General features: G+C 49.2%; 1 protein-coding gene across 4 annotated transcripts in view; it reads right to left on the minus strand.

Annotated features, from left to right (window-relative positions):
• Positions 1-11179: 11179 nt before the first annotated feature.
• Positions 11180-16276, minus strand: part of RFT1 (RFT1 homolog) — a 39484-nt gene continuing 34387 nt past the window's right edge. For 3 of the 4 annotated variants that reach the window (XM_032290202.1, XM_032290201.1, XM_032290203.1), the window contains exons 11-12: positions 12130-12379; positions 11387-11808 (exon numbers count right to left, since the gene is read on the minus strand). In XM_032290202.1, the coding sequence (XP_032146093.1) occupies positions 11641-11808; positions 12130-12379 (418 nt within the window). In that variant the 3' untranslated portion in view covers positions 11387-11640. Of the gene's footprint in view, positions 11809-12129; positions 12380-16276 lie in introns of all 4 variants that reach the window. The other variant, XM_032290200.1, reaches the window with a different exon arrangement.

Here is a 16276-nt window from a genome sequence, read left to right on the forward strand (position 1 = left end):
TTTCCACTGGAGTTAAAAAAGATACTCTACCACCATATGCACTTCTGTGGACTGGGGTTAGGTGGGAGGAGGAAGCAGCAGTAGGGAAACAAACGTTCCCAGGATCCATAGTCCTTCTGTAGCCTTGCGTTGGGAGATTTAAAATTCCACTCACTGAAGTCCACTAGGCTAGAGCTAGATACCCCTGCCTGGGGCTTTACCTACATCCTCTCACTTACTCCTTCCTACACCCTATGAGGCAAGTGCTATTGTGTCCATTTTTAGATGAGTAAACTGAGGCACCGGGAGATCAAGCACTTTGCTCAAAGATTCACAGCTTGAAGAGGGTAGGGCAGTGTAGCTGAGCTGGGTCCATTGACCAGGCCTGGGGAAGCAAAGCCACAGCTGCCTCAAACCCCTCTCTGGATATGTCCCACCCCACCCCACCCCACCCCTGGCCTCACCACACACACCTGCCTAATTCTCAAGGGAGAAAGAAAAACAGGGCTGTTGGAAGATAGGAGGAGGAGCCTGACGGTGACACAATCCTGGGAGGTCACAAGAACAGGGCCACTGGGCCTGACACAGGCGACGGCCTCCCTGGCTGAGGCATGGGGAGAGGCGTGAGGATAAAGCTGGGCAGCACTGGCTCCAGGGCTCCCAAGGGCATCATAAGAACCAGCCCAAATGAAGCCACGGGAAAGAAACAGGGACCTGGGTTCATCAATGCCATGCGTTCTGGGCCAGGTTAAATTGAGTATTTGCAATGCCCTTGCCCTCCCTCCTTTGCTGGCTCAGCCACAGCAGGTCTTTGAGCTGGATCAATAGGGGTGAGGGTGAAGGGAGCAGAGCCTGGCATAGCCGTAGAGGTGAGGTGTAGGGAGTCGGGAAAACTACCTCCGCATGGGGACCAGAAGAAGAAAGAAGGGCGGATGTGTGTCAAGCAGACACCTAGGAAGCCTTGCTGTGGCTTGGGGTTTCCAAGGCTTTTGGAGCTGAACTTGCCTCCCATCTCTGTTCTCCTTTCATCTTTCCTGGACCGCGTCAGGTGGGTGACAGATGAGGAAACTGAAGCACAGAGAGGCAAGATCTCCTGCCCATGGTTCCAAAGTAAGGAAGTACACCCAAGAGGCCAAAAGTGAGGTGCCTTCCCACACCTTGGTGGTGCTACCAGGGTCAGGGACCCCAATGACGGGACCCTGGGGTATACAAAACCTATTCTTTGTAATGGACCATCATTGTTTTTTCTGGCGAGATTTACTTCTCCCAGTATTTATTATGCCAATGTTTGTGCAAGACAATTGCCTTAAATTCCTTAAGGTGGGATGAAGACTGAGGCAGGGGAAGAACTGTAGAGAAACAAGCCATGGAAGGTCAGGGATGGATTTAAAACAATCAAATCCTGTGCGTTCCAAACTTGCTGGTTTTTTGCTTTTGTTTTTGAGACAGTCTCGCTCTGTCACCCAGCCTGGAGTGCAGTGGTGTGTCAAGGCTCACTGTGGCCTCAACTTCCTGGGCTCCAGTGATCTTCCCACCTCAGCCTCCCAAGTAGCTGAACCACTGGCACAGCCTGGCTAATTATTTTATCGTTTGTAGAAACAGAGTCTCCCTATGTTGCCCAGGCTGGTCTCAAACTCCTGGGCTCAAGTGATCCTCCCATCTCAGCCTCCCAAAGTGCTGGGATTATAGGTGTGAGCCACCCCATATGGTGTCAAATCTGCTTTTTACGGAATAAGAACAAATCCTTCTTTCAAGGAAACTCTTAAACAAACCCCCACATTCCAAACAAATACAAATGGTGGGGCGCTGATTGCGGCATGCGCAGGATAGTCCCACAGTCCTCTCAGGGTCCGTGTCAACACCACAGAGCAGATCAGCCCTCTCGTCTAATAGAGGGAGGAACTTGGCCAGCTGTGGTAGCTCACACCTGTCATTCCAGCACTTTGGGAGGCTGACGTGGGTGGGCTGCTGGAGGCCAGGAATTCAAGACCAGCCTGACCAACATGGTGAAACCCTATCTCTACTAAACACACAAAAATTAGCTGGGTGTGGTGGTGCGTGCCTGTAATCCCAGCTACTCAGGAGGCTGAGAATTGCTTGAATCTGGGAGATAGAGGTAGCAGTGAGCCGAGATCACGCCACTGCACTCCAGCCGAGGTGATGGAGCAAGACTGCCTCAAATAAAACAAAACAAAATAATAACAGAGGAAGGAAATTAGCTCAGAGCTAAAGAGGGATCTAGAATCAGACAGTCCAGAGGCCGCCCCAGCTGTGCTGTGTTCTTCCTAGCTGTGTGGCTCAGGGAAAATCAAGTCACTTCTCTGTGCCTCAGTTGTGAAGATCTCACAGCTAACACCTGTAAAACGTGTTGCCACACAAACCTGGCACATGCTCAGAGCTTTGTAACTGCTGGAGTGAGGGAGACTTGTTCAAGGTCACCCACGAATTTGAGAAGGGCAGCTGGGGTGGGGTTGTATAATGGAAGGCAGGGATGCAACATGCTGTGCCATTCAGAAAATGAAACACACATGAAGCAAACCCTGTTCATGGACTTCAAACGACAGACACAGGGCCGGGCATGGTGGCTCACGCCTGTAATCCCAGCACTTTGGGAGGCCAAGGTGGGAGGATTACTTGAGCTCAGGCGTTTGAGACCAGTCTGCGCAACATAGTGAGATTCTGTCTCTACTAAAAATTAAAAAAAAAAAAAAAATTAGCCAGGTAGGTACTCAAGAGGTTGAGGTGGGAGGACTGCTTGAGCTCAGGAGATTAGGGCTGCAGTGAGCTATGATCGTGCTACTGCACTCCAGCCTGGGCAACACAGCAAGACCCTATCTTAAAAAAAAAAAAAAGAACTAAATAAAAGACATGGGCACAGGTGGATTTCTCCAGTGATGGTGTAGACAGAAGAAGTGCTGAAGACAGGACACCCCTGGGGTCCTTCCACCCAGAGCCTGGCTCTTGGCCCTTTGCGTGCAGATGTGCGGCAGGCAGAGCTGAGGGCGGGCAAAGACAAGTTGCCACTGTGCTTGGGCATCCTGCCCACCAGCCCCGCCGGGCAGCCAGAGATCCACATGGTTTCCATCATGGTTACAAAAGAAACAAATGCAAGTAACTCTGTCCCTTCTGTGGCCCCCCACAGCCCGACATCTGCACACCTGCAAAGAACATTCTCTTGTCATTAGAGAGCCGCCACTTGGGGATCTCAGAAGCCATGCAGGGAAGACAGAAACCTTCAGTTCTAGTTCAGGAACATTAAATGCGCTATGCTAACCTGGTTTGTTCATAAAATTCTTGTGTTAATGTCCTAGGGGAAACAAAAAGGATAGCTATTTTAGCAGCATTCTCTAGTTTGGCTGGGCTGCTGTGTGGAGAAGAGCCCCATTTTCCTTCTGGCTGTAATGTCCTGATTCTCTGGGTCTCCGTGGTTCTCCCTGCATGGCCCTACCGGGCTTCAGTAAGGGAAGACAAATGTGCTCCAAGGCTGGCGACGCTGGACTTTTCTTCTGTACCTGGTGAAAGAACCGGCTCCTACGTCACCAGCTCCTCTCTGAATATCCTCCTAATTCCCCTGGGAACAGGGTGAACAACAAAAGGCTTCTGAAAGCGGTCCTCTGGCACCCCTGATGCCATTCCCCTGGTGTCACCTTTTGTGATTTTCAACTGAAAGGGCAAAGAAGTGAGGAGTAGGTGAGCTGGGAACAAAACTGGAGCTGCCCGCAGAGTCATGCTTTCATTGCAGGATCCCCCTGCTCTCCCACCCCACATGGCCACGTGGACGCCACACACTATTAGTTCCACATAATTGGAAAGTGTGTCAGGATCTCCCAGACACGAATCAGAAACATGCTGCTCAGTTGTCACCTCCAATGTGACTAATGGAGCTGTGTCTTAATTAGTCACTGCTCACTGACCGCGATGACAGTACCTGAGCCTGTTCCAAGGTCCCAACCTGTGATGGGGCGCTGCAGAGGAGATTAAAGGTGAGAGGCCGCTGGGAAGGATAATTTTTCAGGTGTCTTTCCAACTGAGCACTGTGAACCCAGGTGGCCTCTGCCAAACCCCTTTGTCAACATTGTGACAAGAGAATCAATAGGGTCATAACATTGGGACACATTTACTGGAGGCAGAGAGGAGGAAATGTGACAGGGAAATGGTAGTCTAGAAGATTCCTTCACAAGTCAGCTGTTATGTCATGGGTCCTTTTGCGGCTTCCCTGGGAAGGGGCGATGAAGGATGAACTGAGCCACTCTGGCTGGCCTTCACCAGGCAAATGCTGCTGAGGCCAGGGGGCCCACCTGCCCCCAGGGCAGCCCAGCTACTGGCTAATGTATGACCTGTGATCTACAGTAGCTGTCTTATAAAGATGACCTGAGACAGTTCCATTTCTCCTGCAGGGGGTTTGCACTCAGAGGCAAAGAGGAGGGAGGAGGGTGGGGGCTGAAAGTAACAGGTGAGAGACTGCCCCTTCAAGTGGAAGCACCTAGGCCTCCACCCTGTGGGTGGCACCCATGTCTGGGCCCTCCTCCTCTCACTGCCCACCAGCCTGAGGGCTGGTCTGCTGTCTCAGCCCCAGGAAAAATGAGAATCACCCCAGTGTGAAGCGAGGAGGAGCAGAGAGGGCCGGTCTGGAGCTTGGCCCCTGCCAGCCTCACAGTGAGGTAGCCTCCAGGCACCACCTCACTGCTTCCAGCATCCCCTTCCCTCCCTCCTAAGCGCCCAGGGCCCAGTGATCACTGGGCCTCACAGATGCAGCATCCAGGCTCTTTAACTCTCAGGCCCCTCAGAAATGACTGAGATGAAAACGAAATTTACTAGCTCCAAAATATAACATTTCAAAATTGCTTTTTCAAATGCTTTCCAGTTGCTACAGAACATACACCATATCAGTTAGGAAGCCACCACTCTTGTGTCATCCTTACATATGCTTGTGTTTCAAAGTGGGACATGATGTACTGCAAAAGGTTCCACATGCTGGGGCTGGGGTCTCCTAACTTGAGCGTGTGGAGCCTGCACAGGTGGGGACAGAGTTCTGGGCACACTTGCTTTGCCGAGGATCTATGACATGCAAGGAAAGAGCTAATTCTCCACATCTCACCTCCAGCACTTTCCTTTTAAGCTGCAATGCCCAAGAAGGATGGACAAGTCAACTGGTGAAGAATTAACTGCATTTTGGAACAGGGGCTAACAGCAACTCCTGCTAATTCACCTGAAGGATAATTAAGAAGTATTTATAAGTCTTCCTTCATTAGGCCCCTAAAGGAGGCTGAACTACATTAAGAGCCCATTTTCCCAATTGTGCTCTGATAAACTTAGACAGTTCTGGTTAAAAATGAGTAACACTAAATAATGGGACTGATTATGCCAAGGTAATTGGGGACTGACTGATAATGCAAATCAATGAGTCTTCCCTCTCCTCAAATTCTTCAAGTCAAATACCTTTTCTGCTACCTTAAAACTTAGTTAGCAAATGAAATATTTACAACATTAAGGGCTGATTCACTCAGGTAGGCAAATAACAGTAAAGCAAATAATTTTCCATCTGCATCTGATTGGCTCAGAAGTCTCATTTCCAAATACACAAGTCTCACTTACTTACTGGACACTTGTGGAATATTCAGTAAATAATTTGAGAGTAGTGATCTTGTTCAGTTGCTTTTTCTTTTTTTTCTTTTTTGAGACGGATTTTCCCTCTTGTTACCCAGGCTGGAGTGCAACGGCGCGATCTCGGCTCACTGCAACCTCCGCCTCCTGGGTTCAAGCAATTTTCCTGCCTCAGCCTCCCGAGTAGCTGGGACTACAGGCATGCGCCACCATGCCCAGCTAATTTTTGTATTTTTAGTGGAGACGGGGTTCCACCATGTTGACCAGGATGGTCTTGATCTCTTGACCTCGTGATCCACCCGCCTCGGCCTCCCAAAGTGCTGGGATTATATTCTTTTCTTATTTATTTATTTATTTTTTGAGACAGAGTATCGCTCTGTTGCCCAGGCTGGAGTGCAATGGCATCTCATCTCACTGCAACCTTCGTCTCCTGGGTTCAAGTGACTCTCCTGCCTCATCCTCCTTAGTAGCTGGAATTACAGGCACCTTGCTCCATGCCTGGCTAATTTTTGTATTTATAGTAGAGATGGGGTTTCACTATGTTGGCCAGACCGGTCTCAAACTCCTGACCTCAGGTGATTTACCCGTCTCGGCACTCCAAAGTGCTGGGATTACAGGTGTGAGCCACCACACCCAGTCTCCAGTTGCTTTTTCTAGTTCTCTGTGTTTCATTGTCTTTGGGAAATTTCCAGGGGACCACTGACACTTGGGCCTTAGCTCATTTTCTTTCCAAAGGACCAGTCCTTTCTGACAGGCTCCACAGGCCTCTCGGCTTCCAGTGTGCCTTCCAGAACTCTTCCTTAGGGCCACTGAGAACCCTGTGCAAGCAGCTTCATAAGTCCATGGGTCAGCTCCCAAAGATGCTCAGGATTGAGCTGCTGGTGGGAGCTCTCACTAGCAAGGCCCCTGCATGCCCACCTCACTTGCCATTGGTGCCTGGCCCCCAAAAAGAGCAGGGGTGTGTAAATATGTGAAGAAGGCCAGGCAAGGTGGCTCACACCTGTAATTCCAGCACTTTGGGAGGTGGAAGTGGGCAGATCACTTGAGGTCAGGAGTTCCAGACCATCCTGGCCAACATGGTGAAACCCCGTTCCTACTAAAAATACAAAAATTAGCCGGGCATGGTGGTACATGCCTGTAGTTCTAGCTACTGGGAGGCTGAGGCACAAGAATTGCTTGAAACCGGGAGGCGGAGGTTGCAGTGAGCCAAGAACGTGCCACTGCACTCCAGTCTAGATGACAGAGCGAGTCTCTGTCTCAAATAAATAAATAAGCAAATAGTCCCCACCCCCTTTTCAACCATGGCTCTTCCAGGACTAGGCCAGGGATCATGCTGCCCCTGACTTCCCACCGGGAACTGAACTCCATCTATCCCAGAGGCCACACAGCAGCAGTCACAGCTCCTACCTTCTGGGCCTGCCCAGCCTCTCACCTGAGCCCCTCCTCATCCAGGTTCTAGATGCTCCCAGCTCCTGCCTGTCTCTTCCTCAACATCAAAAGCTGCTCAGGAAATAATTTTTTTTTTTAGAGACAGGGTCTTTCTCTGTCGCCCAGGTTGGAGAGCAGTGGTGTGAACATGCTCACTGCAGCCTCGAAATCCTGGGCTCAAGCAATCCTTTGCACCTCAGCCTCCCGTGTGGGAACTGCAGGTGTGTGCCACCATGCCCAGCTAATTTTTAAATTTTTTGTAGAGATGGGGGTCTCCCTGTGTTGCCTAGGTTGATCTCAAAATCCTGGGCTCAAGCGATCCTCCCACTTCAGCCTCCCAAAGTGTCAAGATTATAAGCATGAGCCACTGCGCCTGGTCTGGGATATAATTTTTTTTTTCTTTCTTTTTTCCTCCCACCAGAGAACAAAAGGGAAATAAATCTTAGTGGGGTTATTTTACATCTTAGTGTGAATGAGTTACTGAGTCCTCTCTGGAATTGGAATTTCCAGTATCTTCTCTAATTCTGGAATAACAGTCTTTGAACCAGGTGAAAGGAAATTCTATCATGTGATTGAGGACGGTATTAAGAGTGAAGGGGCTGTCCTAGGCCCCCGAAATCACACACTTGCCCTACTCTGCACTGAAACTAGTCCTGACTTCTCAAGGAATGGCTGTTTAACAAAAAACAAAAACAAAAGCCAACAAAACAGGCCGGGTGCAGTGGCTCACGCCTGTAATCCCAGCACTCTGGGAGGCTGAGGTGGGCGGATCACAAGGTCAGGAGATAGAGACCATTCTGACCAATATGGTGAAACCCCGTCTCTACTAAAAATACAAAAAATTAGCTGGGTGTGGTGGCGTGTACCTACAGTCCCAGCTTCTCAGGAGGCTGAGGTAGGGGAATTGCTTGAACCTGGGAAGCAGAGGTTGCAGTGAGCCGAGATCGCACCACTGCCCTCCAGCCTGGTGACAGAGCAAGACTCCATCTCAAAAAAATATATAAATTAAAAAAACAAAACAAAACAAAATGAACAAAACAAAATGAACAAAACAAAGACCAGGCCAGACAGAGAAGATAGGAGAGAAAAGTCCCACAATGAGAAACACAGCTTAAGGCAGGACAGGGAGAGGAGCAAAGGAGACACCAGGCCTTTTAGTTCCAGACACAGGAGGCTCAGTGGCATAGGCCAGGACACTGCCCCTCTTCCAAAGTCAAGAATCCCAGTCCCAGCTACAGCGTCAATGGAGGGAGAATTCCAGCTGAGGAATACCAGAAGTTCATGTCCTCAAGTGACTTACCCACCCTCCTTATGAAACGGAAGAATTTTTGTCCCTTTTGGAGGGAGAAGGGATATGCAAAGAAGAAAGGTCTTTACAAAAATATGAAGAAAACATTGTATTTCTTTTCAAACCAGGGGACTGATATGAAACTAGCAACAGGAATGCATGATTAAAGAAAAAAAAAAATGGTCTGGAATCCTAGCACTTTGGGGGGCTGAGGCAGGAGGATCACTTGAGCTCAGGAGTTCAAGGTAACATAGTGAGAGCCAGTCTCTACAAAAAAATTAGAAAGTAGCTGGGCGAGGTAGCACACACCTGTGGTCCCAGCTACTCAGGAGGCTGAGGTGGGAGGATTGCTTGAGCCCAGGAGTTTGAGGCTACAGTGAGCTATATGACACCCACTGCACTCCAGCCTGGGTAAGAGGAGAGACTGAGACCTTGTCTCTGGAAAAATAAATAAATAAAAAATAAATAAAGACAGGAGGAAGGAGGGGCCCTGCTTGAATCAGGTTGGGAGGTGGCTGGGAACAGGGCAGAGCAGCGCCTCCAGGAGTCGCAGTCAGGTCAGCATTAAACAGCACGGCAGTAGCTTCTCACTGAGAGGCCCCAAGCCAAATCTGAAGTGATCAACATTCACACGTGGCCAGAGGAGCACAGCAAGTCAGCGATATTCCTTCCCTTTCATCAAGGTTGTGCCTCAGAGACTTGTTTCCATGGATAAGTAGCCTCACTATATTTTAAGTAGTATTTAAAGACAAAAGTGTGATTTCTGCTCCCCAAATCCACTTGGGTAAAGTGAGGCAGGCTGGCCCACAGGTATGCAAACTCCCTGAGGCAACAGTTGTGGCTCTACAGGGTCTAACAGGGGAAATGCCAGAGGCCTGGCCAGCTGAGCTTCAGGAGGCGCCAGAGGCAGAGAATGGCAGAGGCCCAGCCGTCAAAGTGCAGACAGCCCAGGTGGCAGGTGCCAGTCCTGGGAGAACACGCAGCCATGAGCATGACTCTCCCTACACACAGGGAAGCAGGACACACGAAGCAGCCCTGGGCTGCCTTCCCAGCTGGTTGTCTTTCAAGAGGAGCTGACTCTGACAGCAGCACTAGGTGAACAGCAGAGGAGAGATGAAACAGTGAGCACTGCCTTCAGACACAGAGCCTCTCTCAACTTGAGAGAGCATAATCCTGGGGGTCCTGCTCCCAGAGGCTACGGAAGTCACAAGGCTGCTTGTGCAACAGCAGCCGTGTTCCTGGAACAGAGAACAGGCACTGTGGGCATGAGCACAGCTGGTCCTGGGCCTGTCACTAAGGAAGACAATGGGGCACACCAACCTTGGTGGCATCACAGCCACGTGGGCTTGGTGGAAAAGCTAATCTCAGAGCCCTCCTCCCAGAAGACACAGACCTTGAAGGCCTGGAGTGGGTCCTGGAAAGCCACGTTCTCACTTGCAACCCATTCCTCAGTCTGTGCTTTCCTCCTTTAGGACCAGCCAGGGAAGGCAGCTATGGTTCCCGCTTCTAAGTCAGGTAAAAGGCATGACAGCCACACTGTAGGTCCATTCTCTCCCCACTGGCAACATTCTCTTGTCACATCTATCAAAATTCTGTGGCAGGTGGAATGAGGATCATGCTTGAGTCTGGGGTCAAGTGGGCACAGGGTAGGTGCAGGGTCCTGGGAGGGTGATCAGCAGCTGCAGAGTAAGGAACAGTTCATGAGGACTGAAGGCCCCTTTCCGTGCACTCCAGGGACAGAAAAAGAACATGGGAGGGAGGGTGGAAGAGAGGACTGCCTTCTATGTGTGCTCCACCTGACCCCATGGGACCATCCATTTTTCTGAGCTGGCCTGACCTTGCCCTATGAAGGCATGACTGAGGCCACGCTTTTGGAGGTCCTCCAATTGCTCAGGACACCTTGCATTTAGCTGCTTTTCTCCCAATTAGTGCAAAGCGTTCTCTCTCTGAGTAGATAAAATCCTGCCAGGGTGACTGGGCTGGGGTCTTGGTGTACTGACAGGTCTTGATCCTTGGCCCCTGGGTACTGGCTCTGGGCAAGCAGATTTAAACATATGCATATTAATGCATGATAGGAGTTGCCCTTACTGGCCCTCTCTCTAGGTGTAGACACAGGAAGTTCGGGGCACTGAATGAGGGGATTATTAACATCCTAGTTATAGTTTGTGCATGAAGTTCTGAAGGATGATCATATCTAAAAGGAATTAATACAGTAATGAAAAAGAGATACATTAAACCCCAGAACACTGCTCATGATCTCACCGGCAGGGTGCAGGCTGCAGAACGCCTGGGCTCACAGTGTGGCCTGGAGCACCAGACCCCCGAGCCACCACCATCGCTCTGGGGCTGGAATTCATTTGTCTTGATCAGTGCTGAAAATAATGGGTCAGCAGGAGGGGCCTGACTCAGTAATACTCGTCATATAGAATTCATCCTGACTGTCTTATTCTGAAGATAAAAAAAAGTACATCTGTTACACCTTATCTGCCACCAGTGCAATTCCCACGTGAGAAGTTACAGAAAGCTGTAAAGCAGCATTCCCTTCAGAGACAAAGTGGCTCAACTGGATTACAGTTTTCTTCAAAGTCTGCCTCTTGCAGGTGGCCAGGTCAGGAGTCCCCAGCTAGCTTTCACCCACCCTTCAATCAACAAATCCTGAGAGCCCACTCTGGGTCAAGTATGTGCTGACCTGGGGCAGCGGGGAACAGTGTGATCACGACAGGCCAGATTCCCCCTAACTCACTCTGGGAAATGTGATCTGAAAACCTTCCTGGTTTCATTTCTTGAATTTCTCACTGAGTAGCATTTTTCCTTCTCTAAAAACCCAGACCACAGTGTTGACACAGAGAAAGCCACAACTCCAGGGCCACACCGTTTTCATCTGGTACATAACATCATCTCTGTTTCTCTTTTACAGAAGTTCCATATTCCTGTGAAGGGTAAAATGGCGGCATCTCTTTTTCTGGGCCAGATGATTATTAACAATTAACAAAGAAGACTTAGTTTGTTGGAGCATGCAACTCCAAAGGCCAATCACACTCAAAAGGAACGAGTACATTAGTGAAAGAGAAAATGCTGATCACTATAAAATGATGAAAAAAACTATATTATTTTTAAAGGGCTTTTTGGCCTTCACTTAAAAATGAAACTCCTCCTCCACATTTCAGATTCTGAATGAACACAAGTGTCTCACGTAGTGGCTCCCTCTGGTGCCTCACCTCCGGGGCTGCTGTCACTCCACGGCAGAGCCCTCAGAGGGGCTCTTACACAGGATATGTGTTCCGCCCCCGGAACTGCCCATAGCTGGTCCAGGTGCCTCAGGTGTCCAGGCTCCCCTGGAGTCAGGTTGTTTTGTCAGTGCGTCTGGGGACACCTAACTGAGTCCTGAGGAAATGGACCAGCTTGGTCTCCGTGAGGAATGCTGTCCCAAGCGTTGCTCCCAGACAGAAGGCCCCCAGGGCAATGTGTGCCAGTCTGGCTGGCCAGCCCTGCTCACAGCAGAGGAACACCTGGGTGAAGAAACCACTGTTGGTGCCCATTCCTCAGTCTGTGCCTCCCTCCTCTGGGACCAGCCAGGGAAGGCAGCTATGGTTCCAGCTTCTAAGTCAGATAAAAAGCATGACAGCCATACTGCAGGTCCATTCTCTCCCCACTGGCAACATTCTCTTGTCACATCTATCAAAAGATGCTACCCTAGAGGCCTGGGGAGGGGACAGGGGAGCCAAACACCTGTCCAGCTGGGTTCAGGCAGGGCGGGAAGGGGAGGCCTAGTGGGAGGGATGGCGGGACAGCTGCAGAAGCATGCGGCATGGTGGCTCAGGGAGTCTCACCTCCGAAACAGCAGTGACCCCACCGCTGAGGGCAAATGCCCCAAGCAGGACTGGTGACAGGCGCAGGCCAGCCAGGGGCCTGTGGGGGCTCCTTTGGTAGTAGCGGTGGATGAAGAAAAGGCTCTGTGTGATCCGGATGCCCATGTTAAAGCAGTTGGCCAAGATGAAGCCCACGCTGCCACACCAACGGGTCAGGAGATAGGATAACACCAGGAATGAGGAGGACAGGGCCAGCATCACAAAATTGTACCTGGGAGAAGGAGACAGGCAAAGCAGGGCAGTGGAGACCTCGCCCCAGACAAGGCCGCTACCAAAATGGCAGCCACAAACATCAGCTCACAGAAAGAATCTGAGTTCCCAGAATCCAGGGTTTCATAACATCGAATGCTACATGGAGACCATAGAAATGTCCCTGTCCCCTTACCCTGAACAGAGGGGTAAGAAACAACTCAAGAGTTGTATGTGTTTTGAAGATAATAATTGGTTAGTTAAGTGACACTTTGGGGTCAAAACACATGAAAACTCTGTTCAGCCCAGGTCCTCAATGCGATATACAAGAATGTGTCTGGATAATAATTATGTATTGGAAGCTAACTGTGTGACAGGCCCTGTGAGGAGGGCTGGGGACACACTGGTGAATGAACACACATGGCCCTTGGGAAATGCAGCACCCAGCAACCTTGGGCAGTAGACCCCATTCAAAGCAAATAACTGGCCTCCAAAACGAAATGGGAACTGAAGCCAAAGCCTGGTTCACCTCTGCTGTTTTCCAGACTCTGACATAGCCTCACTCCCACTCTATGTATCTCTAGAGCTCTGCGGACCCTGGTGCTGAATGGATTATACTACTACTTGCATTTCTCTGATTTCAAAGTGGAACATCACTTAGTTATCTTCAGTTATCCACAAAGAAAACAGATTCTCAGCAAACACAAAATAGCTACCATAGTCCTCCAAAATGCTTGTACAGCCAAGAACAGAATCCTCCAGCCTCTGGTTTCTGCCTCACACCAAGCAGGAACTCTTAAGTATATAGCCATTGAGGGAACAAAACTTTTGATGTCCTCAAGCCGTGTTTGCTGGGTTAGGAAACCTTAGAGGCCACCACCCAGGTTCTGTACATGAAGGGTGGAAGAAAGACACTGTGCACCTGTAATCCCAGTGCTTTGGGAGGCCGAGGTGGTGGGAGGATTGCCTGAGGCCCAGGAGTTTGAGATAAGCGTGGACAACATGGCTAGTGGACCCTTGTCTCTACAAAAACCATTAAAAATTACCCAGGGATGGTGGCACACACCTGCAGCTACTTGGGAGGCTGAAGTGGAAGGATCATTTGAGACTGAGAGTTTCAGATCAGCCTGGGTAACATTATGAGACCCTGTCTCTATAAAAAATTTAAAAATTAGCCGTGATGCATACCTGTCATCCCAGCTACTTGGGAGGCTGAGAGAAGAGGATGGCTTGAGCCCAGGAGTTCAAGGCTACAGTGAGCTATGATCATGTCACTATACCCTAGCCTGGGCAACAGAGCAACACCCTGTCTCAAAAAACAGTAATGACTTAAAACTGCATATGGCAGCCGGGTGCAGTGGCTCATGCCTGTAACCCCAGCACTTTGGGAGGCCAAGGCAGGCGGATCACGAGGTCAGGAGATTGAGACCAGCCTGGCTAACATGGTGAAACCCTGTCTCTACTAAAAATACAAAAAATTAGCTGGGGATGGTGGCATGCGCCTGTAGTCCCAGGTACTCAGGAGGCTGAGGCAGGAGAATCACTTGAATCCGGGAGGCGGCAGTTGCAGTGAGTTGAGATCGCACCACTGCACTCCAGTCTGAGCAAGACTCCATCTCAAAAAAAAAAAAAAAAAAAGCAAAAGCATATGGCTGGTCTCACTGCCAGAGCTCCTGATTCTGCAGGTGTGGGAAGAGGTCCCAGAACTTGGCCAGTACCCTAGAACTACGCTTGTAATCCCAGGGCACTGGAGGCTGAGGCACACACACACACACACAGAGTAATCCAACAGGATAGAGCTCCAGAGAGGCAGTTTATTTGTTTCTCAGTCCAGAGAGAGTCTCTTTTAATGAAGTAAAAGAGCCTGTACCTCCCAGGGGAAGTTTTCTCACTACTAAAGAGTGATCAGAATGGTCAACTTCAGAACAAGCCACTCAAGTGGGACCCATTATAGACCAGTACTTTGGCCTCTTTTCCACAAAGCAGCAGAGATATGTAACCTATTTTTCAGAAACCATCTCAGAAAGGTCTACTATACCAATCCTTGGAGTTTAAGTCATAGATTCATAAACTTTCAGCCATTCTTCCCCCAACGCCAAGTAAAATAACAATAGTGAATAAAACCAGTAGTTAATTCAGGCTAATTCAAGCAGAGACGCATTCAACAGCACAGCCTCTTTGGTATGGCCATGTGAGAGGAGCTGAGGATGAGGTCCATTGTCTGTCACTAGAAGAGAGCTCTGCAGCTGCTGAGCTTTCCATAATTCACAAATCTATAGCCTTAAAGGCATAATTCACTTCAGGAAAAAAAAGAGAATTTTAAAAATGCAATTAAAATATCACTTTTTAAATCAAAGCAAAATTATTAATAAGTGACAAAATGACTATTATATAAGATTTGGAGGCCGGGCGCGGTGGCTCAAGCCTGTAATCCCAGTACTTTGGGAGGCCGAGGCAGGTGGATCACGAGGTCAAGAGATCGAGACCATTCTGGTCAACATGGTGAAACCCCGTCTCTACTAAAAATACAAAAAATTAGCTGGGCATGGTGGCGTGTGCCTGTAATCCCAGCTACTCAGGAGGCTGAGGCAGGAGAATTGCCTGAACCCAGGAGGTGGAGGTTGCGGTGAGCCGAGATCGTGCCATTGCACTCCAGCCTGGGTAACAAGAGCGAAACTCTGTCTCAAAAAAAAAAAAAAAAAAAGATTTGGTTAACATAAACAGTAAATTATTTATGAATACTCATTTCTCCATGGTCCCAAGAAGATCCTGGACTTAACATCGGGCTTATTAAAAGATGGATTGGCCGGGCACAGTGGCTCATGCCTGTAATCCTAGCATTTGGGAAGCTAAGGTGGGTGCATTGCTTGAGCCCAGGAGTTGGAGACCAGCCTGGGCAACATGGTGCCCAGAGACTCCATTTCTACAAAAAACTACAAAAATTAGCTGGGCATGGAAGTACGCACCTGTATCCCAGCTGCTCAGGAGGCTAAGGTAGAAGGATCAATTAAGCCTAAGAGGTCAGGGCTGTAGTGAGCTATGATTGTACCACTGCACTTCAGCCTGGGAGACAGAGTGAGATCCTGTCTCAAAAAAAGAAAAAAAAAAAGGATGGATGGTCAAGGATATCAATTGTAGTACCACCTTAAGTAGACCCTAGCAGGTGCTAGTTGAATACATCAAGGCACAGCCATACAATGGAGGCTTCACAGCCAAGAAAAGGATGGCACGGATGTCTTAGGTGCCAAAGTGTGATGATCGTACCCATCCTTCATTTGACAGTTATGGAGTCTGTTTTGGCACTCAAAGCCCAACAAATCAGGCAAACGAGCTGTTAATCTGGGGCCTTTACACAACTGATCCCTCTGCCTAGAAGGCTCTGTCCCCATCTTAGACCATCTTCTTGGTCATCCTAAACGCCACTGTGCTATAGGGGCCTGCCCAGCATACGCAATCTAAAGGGCCCCTACCACTCACTATATACCCGTTTTCATTCTCAGCACATCACATTTTCTTATTAATTTACTTGTTTGCTATCCGTCTCCCCATCGTCAGCTCTAGGAGAGCAGGGATCCCATCCATCTTATTCACTGGTGTACTCCTAGAGCTTAAAACAAAGCCTATTAGAGAGCAGATGGTCAAAAGTATGTGTGAAATCAAAGAAAGAAAATTAGACAGCCTTAACAACAAAAATTCTTCAACAAGGCATAATAAAAAATCCATCAATCAGATTCTATATATATTATGAGGTTATTTAAAAAAGCAACCAGGCTGGGCATGGTGGCTCACGCCTATGACCAGTATCTTAGAACTACGCTTGTAATCCCAGGGCATTGGAGATGCACCCTACTTTGGGAGGTTGAGACAGGCAGATCACCTGAGGTCAGAAGTTCGAGACCAGCCTGGCCAACATGGTGAT

This window comes from Sapajus apella, unplaced genomic scaffold, assembly GCF_009761245.1.
Source record: "Sapajus apella isolate SASKATOON/1434 unplaced genomic scaffold, GSC_monkey_1.0 scaffold23, whole genome shotgun sequence".
Classification (NCBI taxonomy): domain Eukaryota; kingdom Metazoa; phylum Chordata; class Mammalia; order Primates; family Cebidae; genus Sapajus; species Sapajus apella.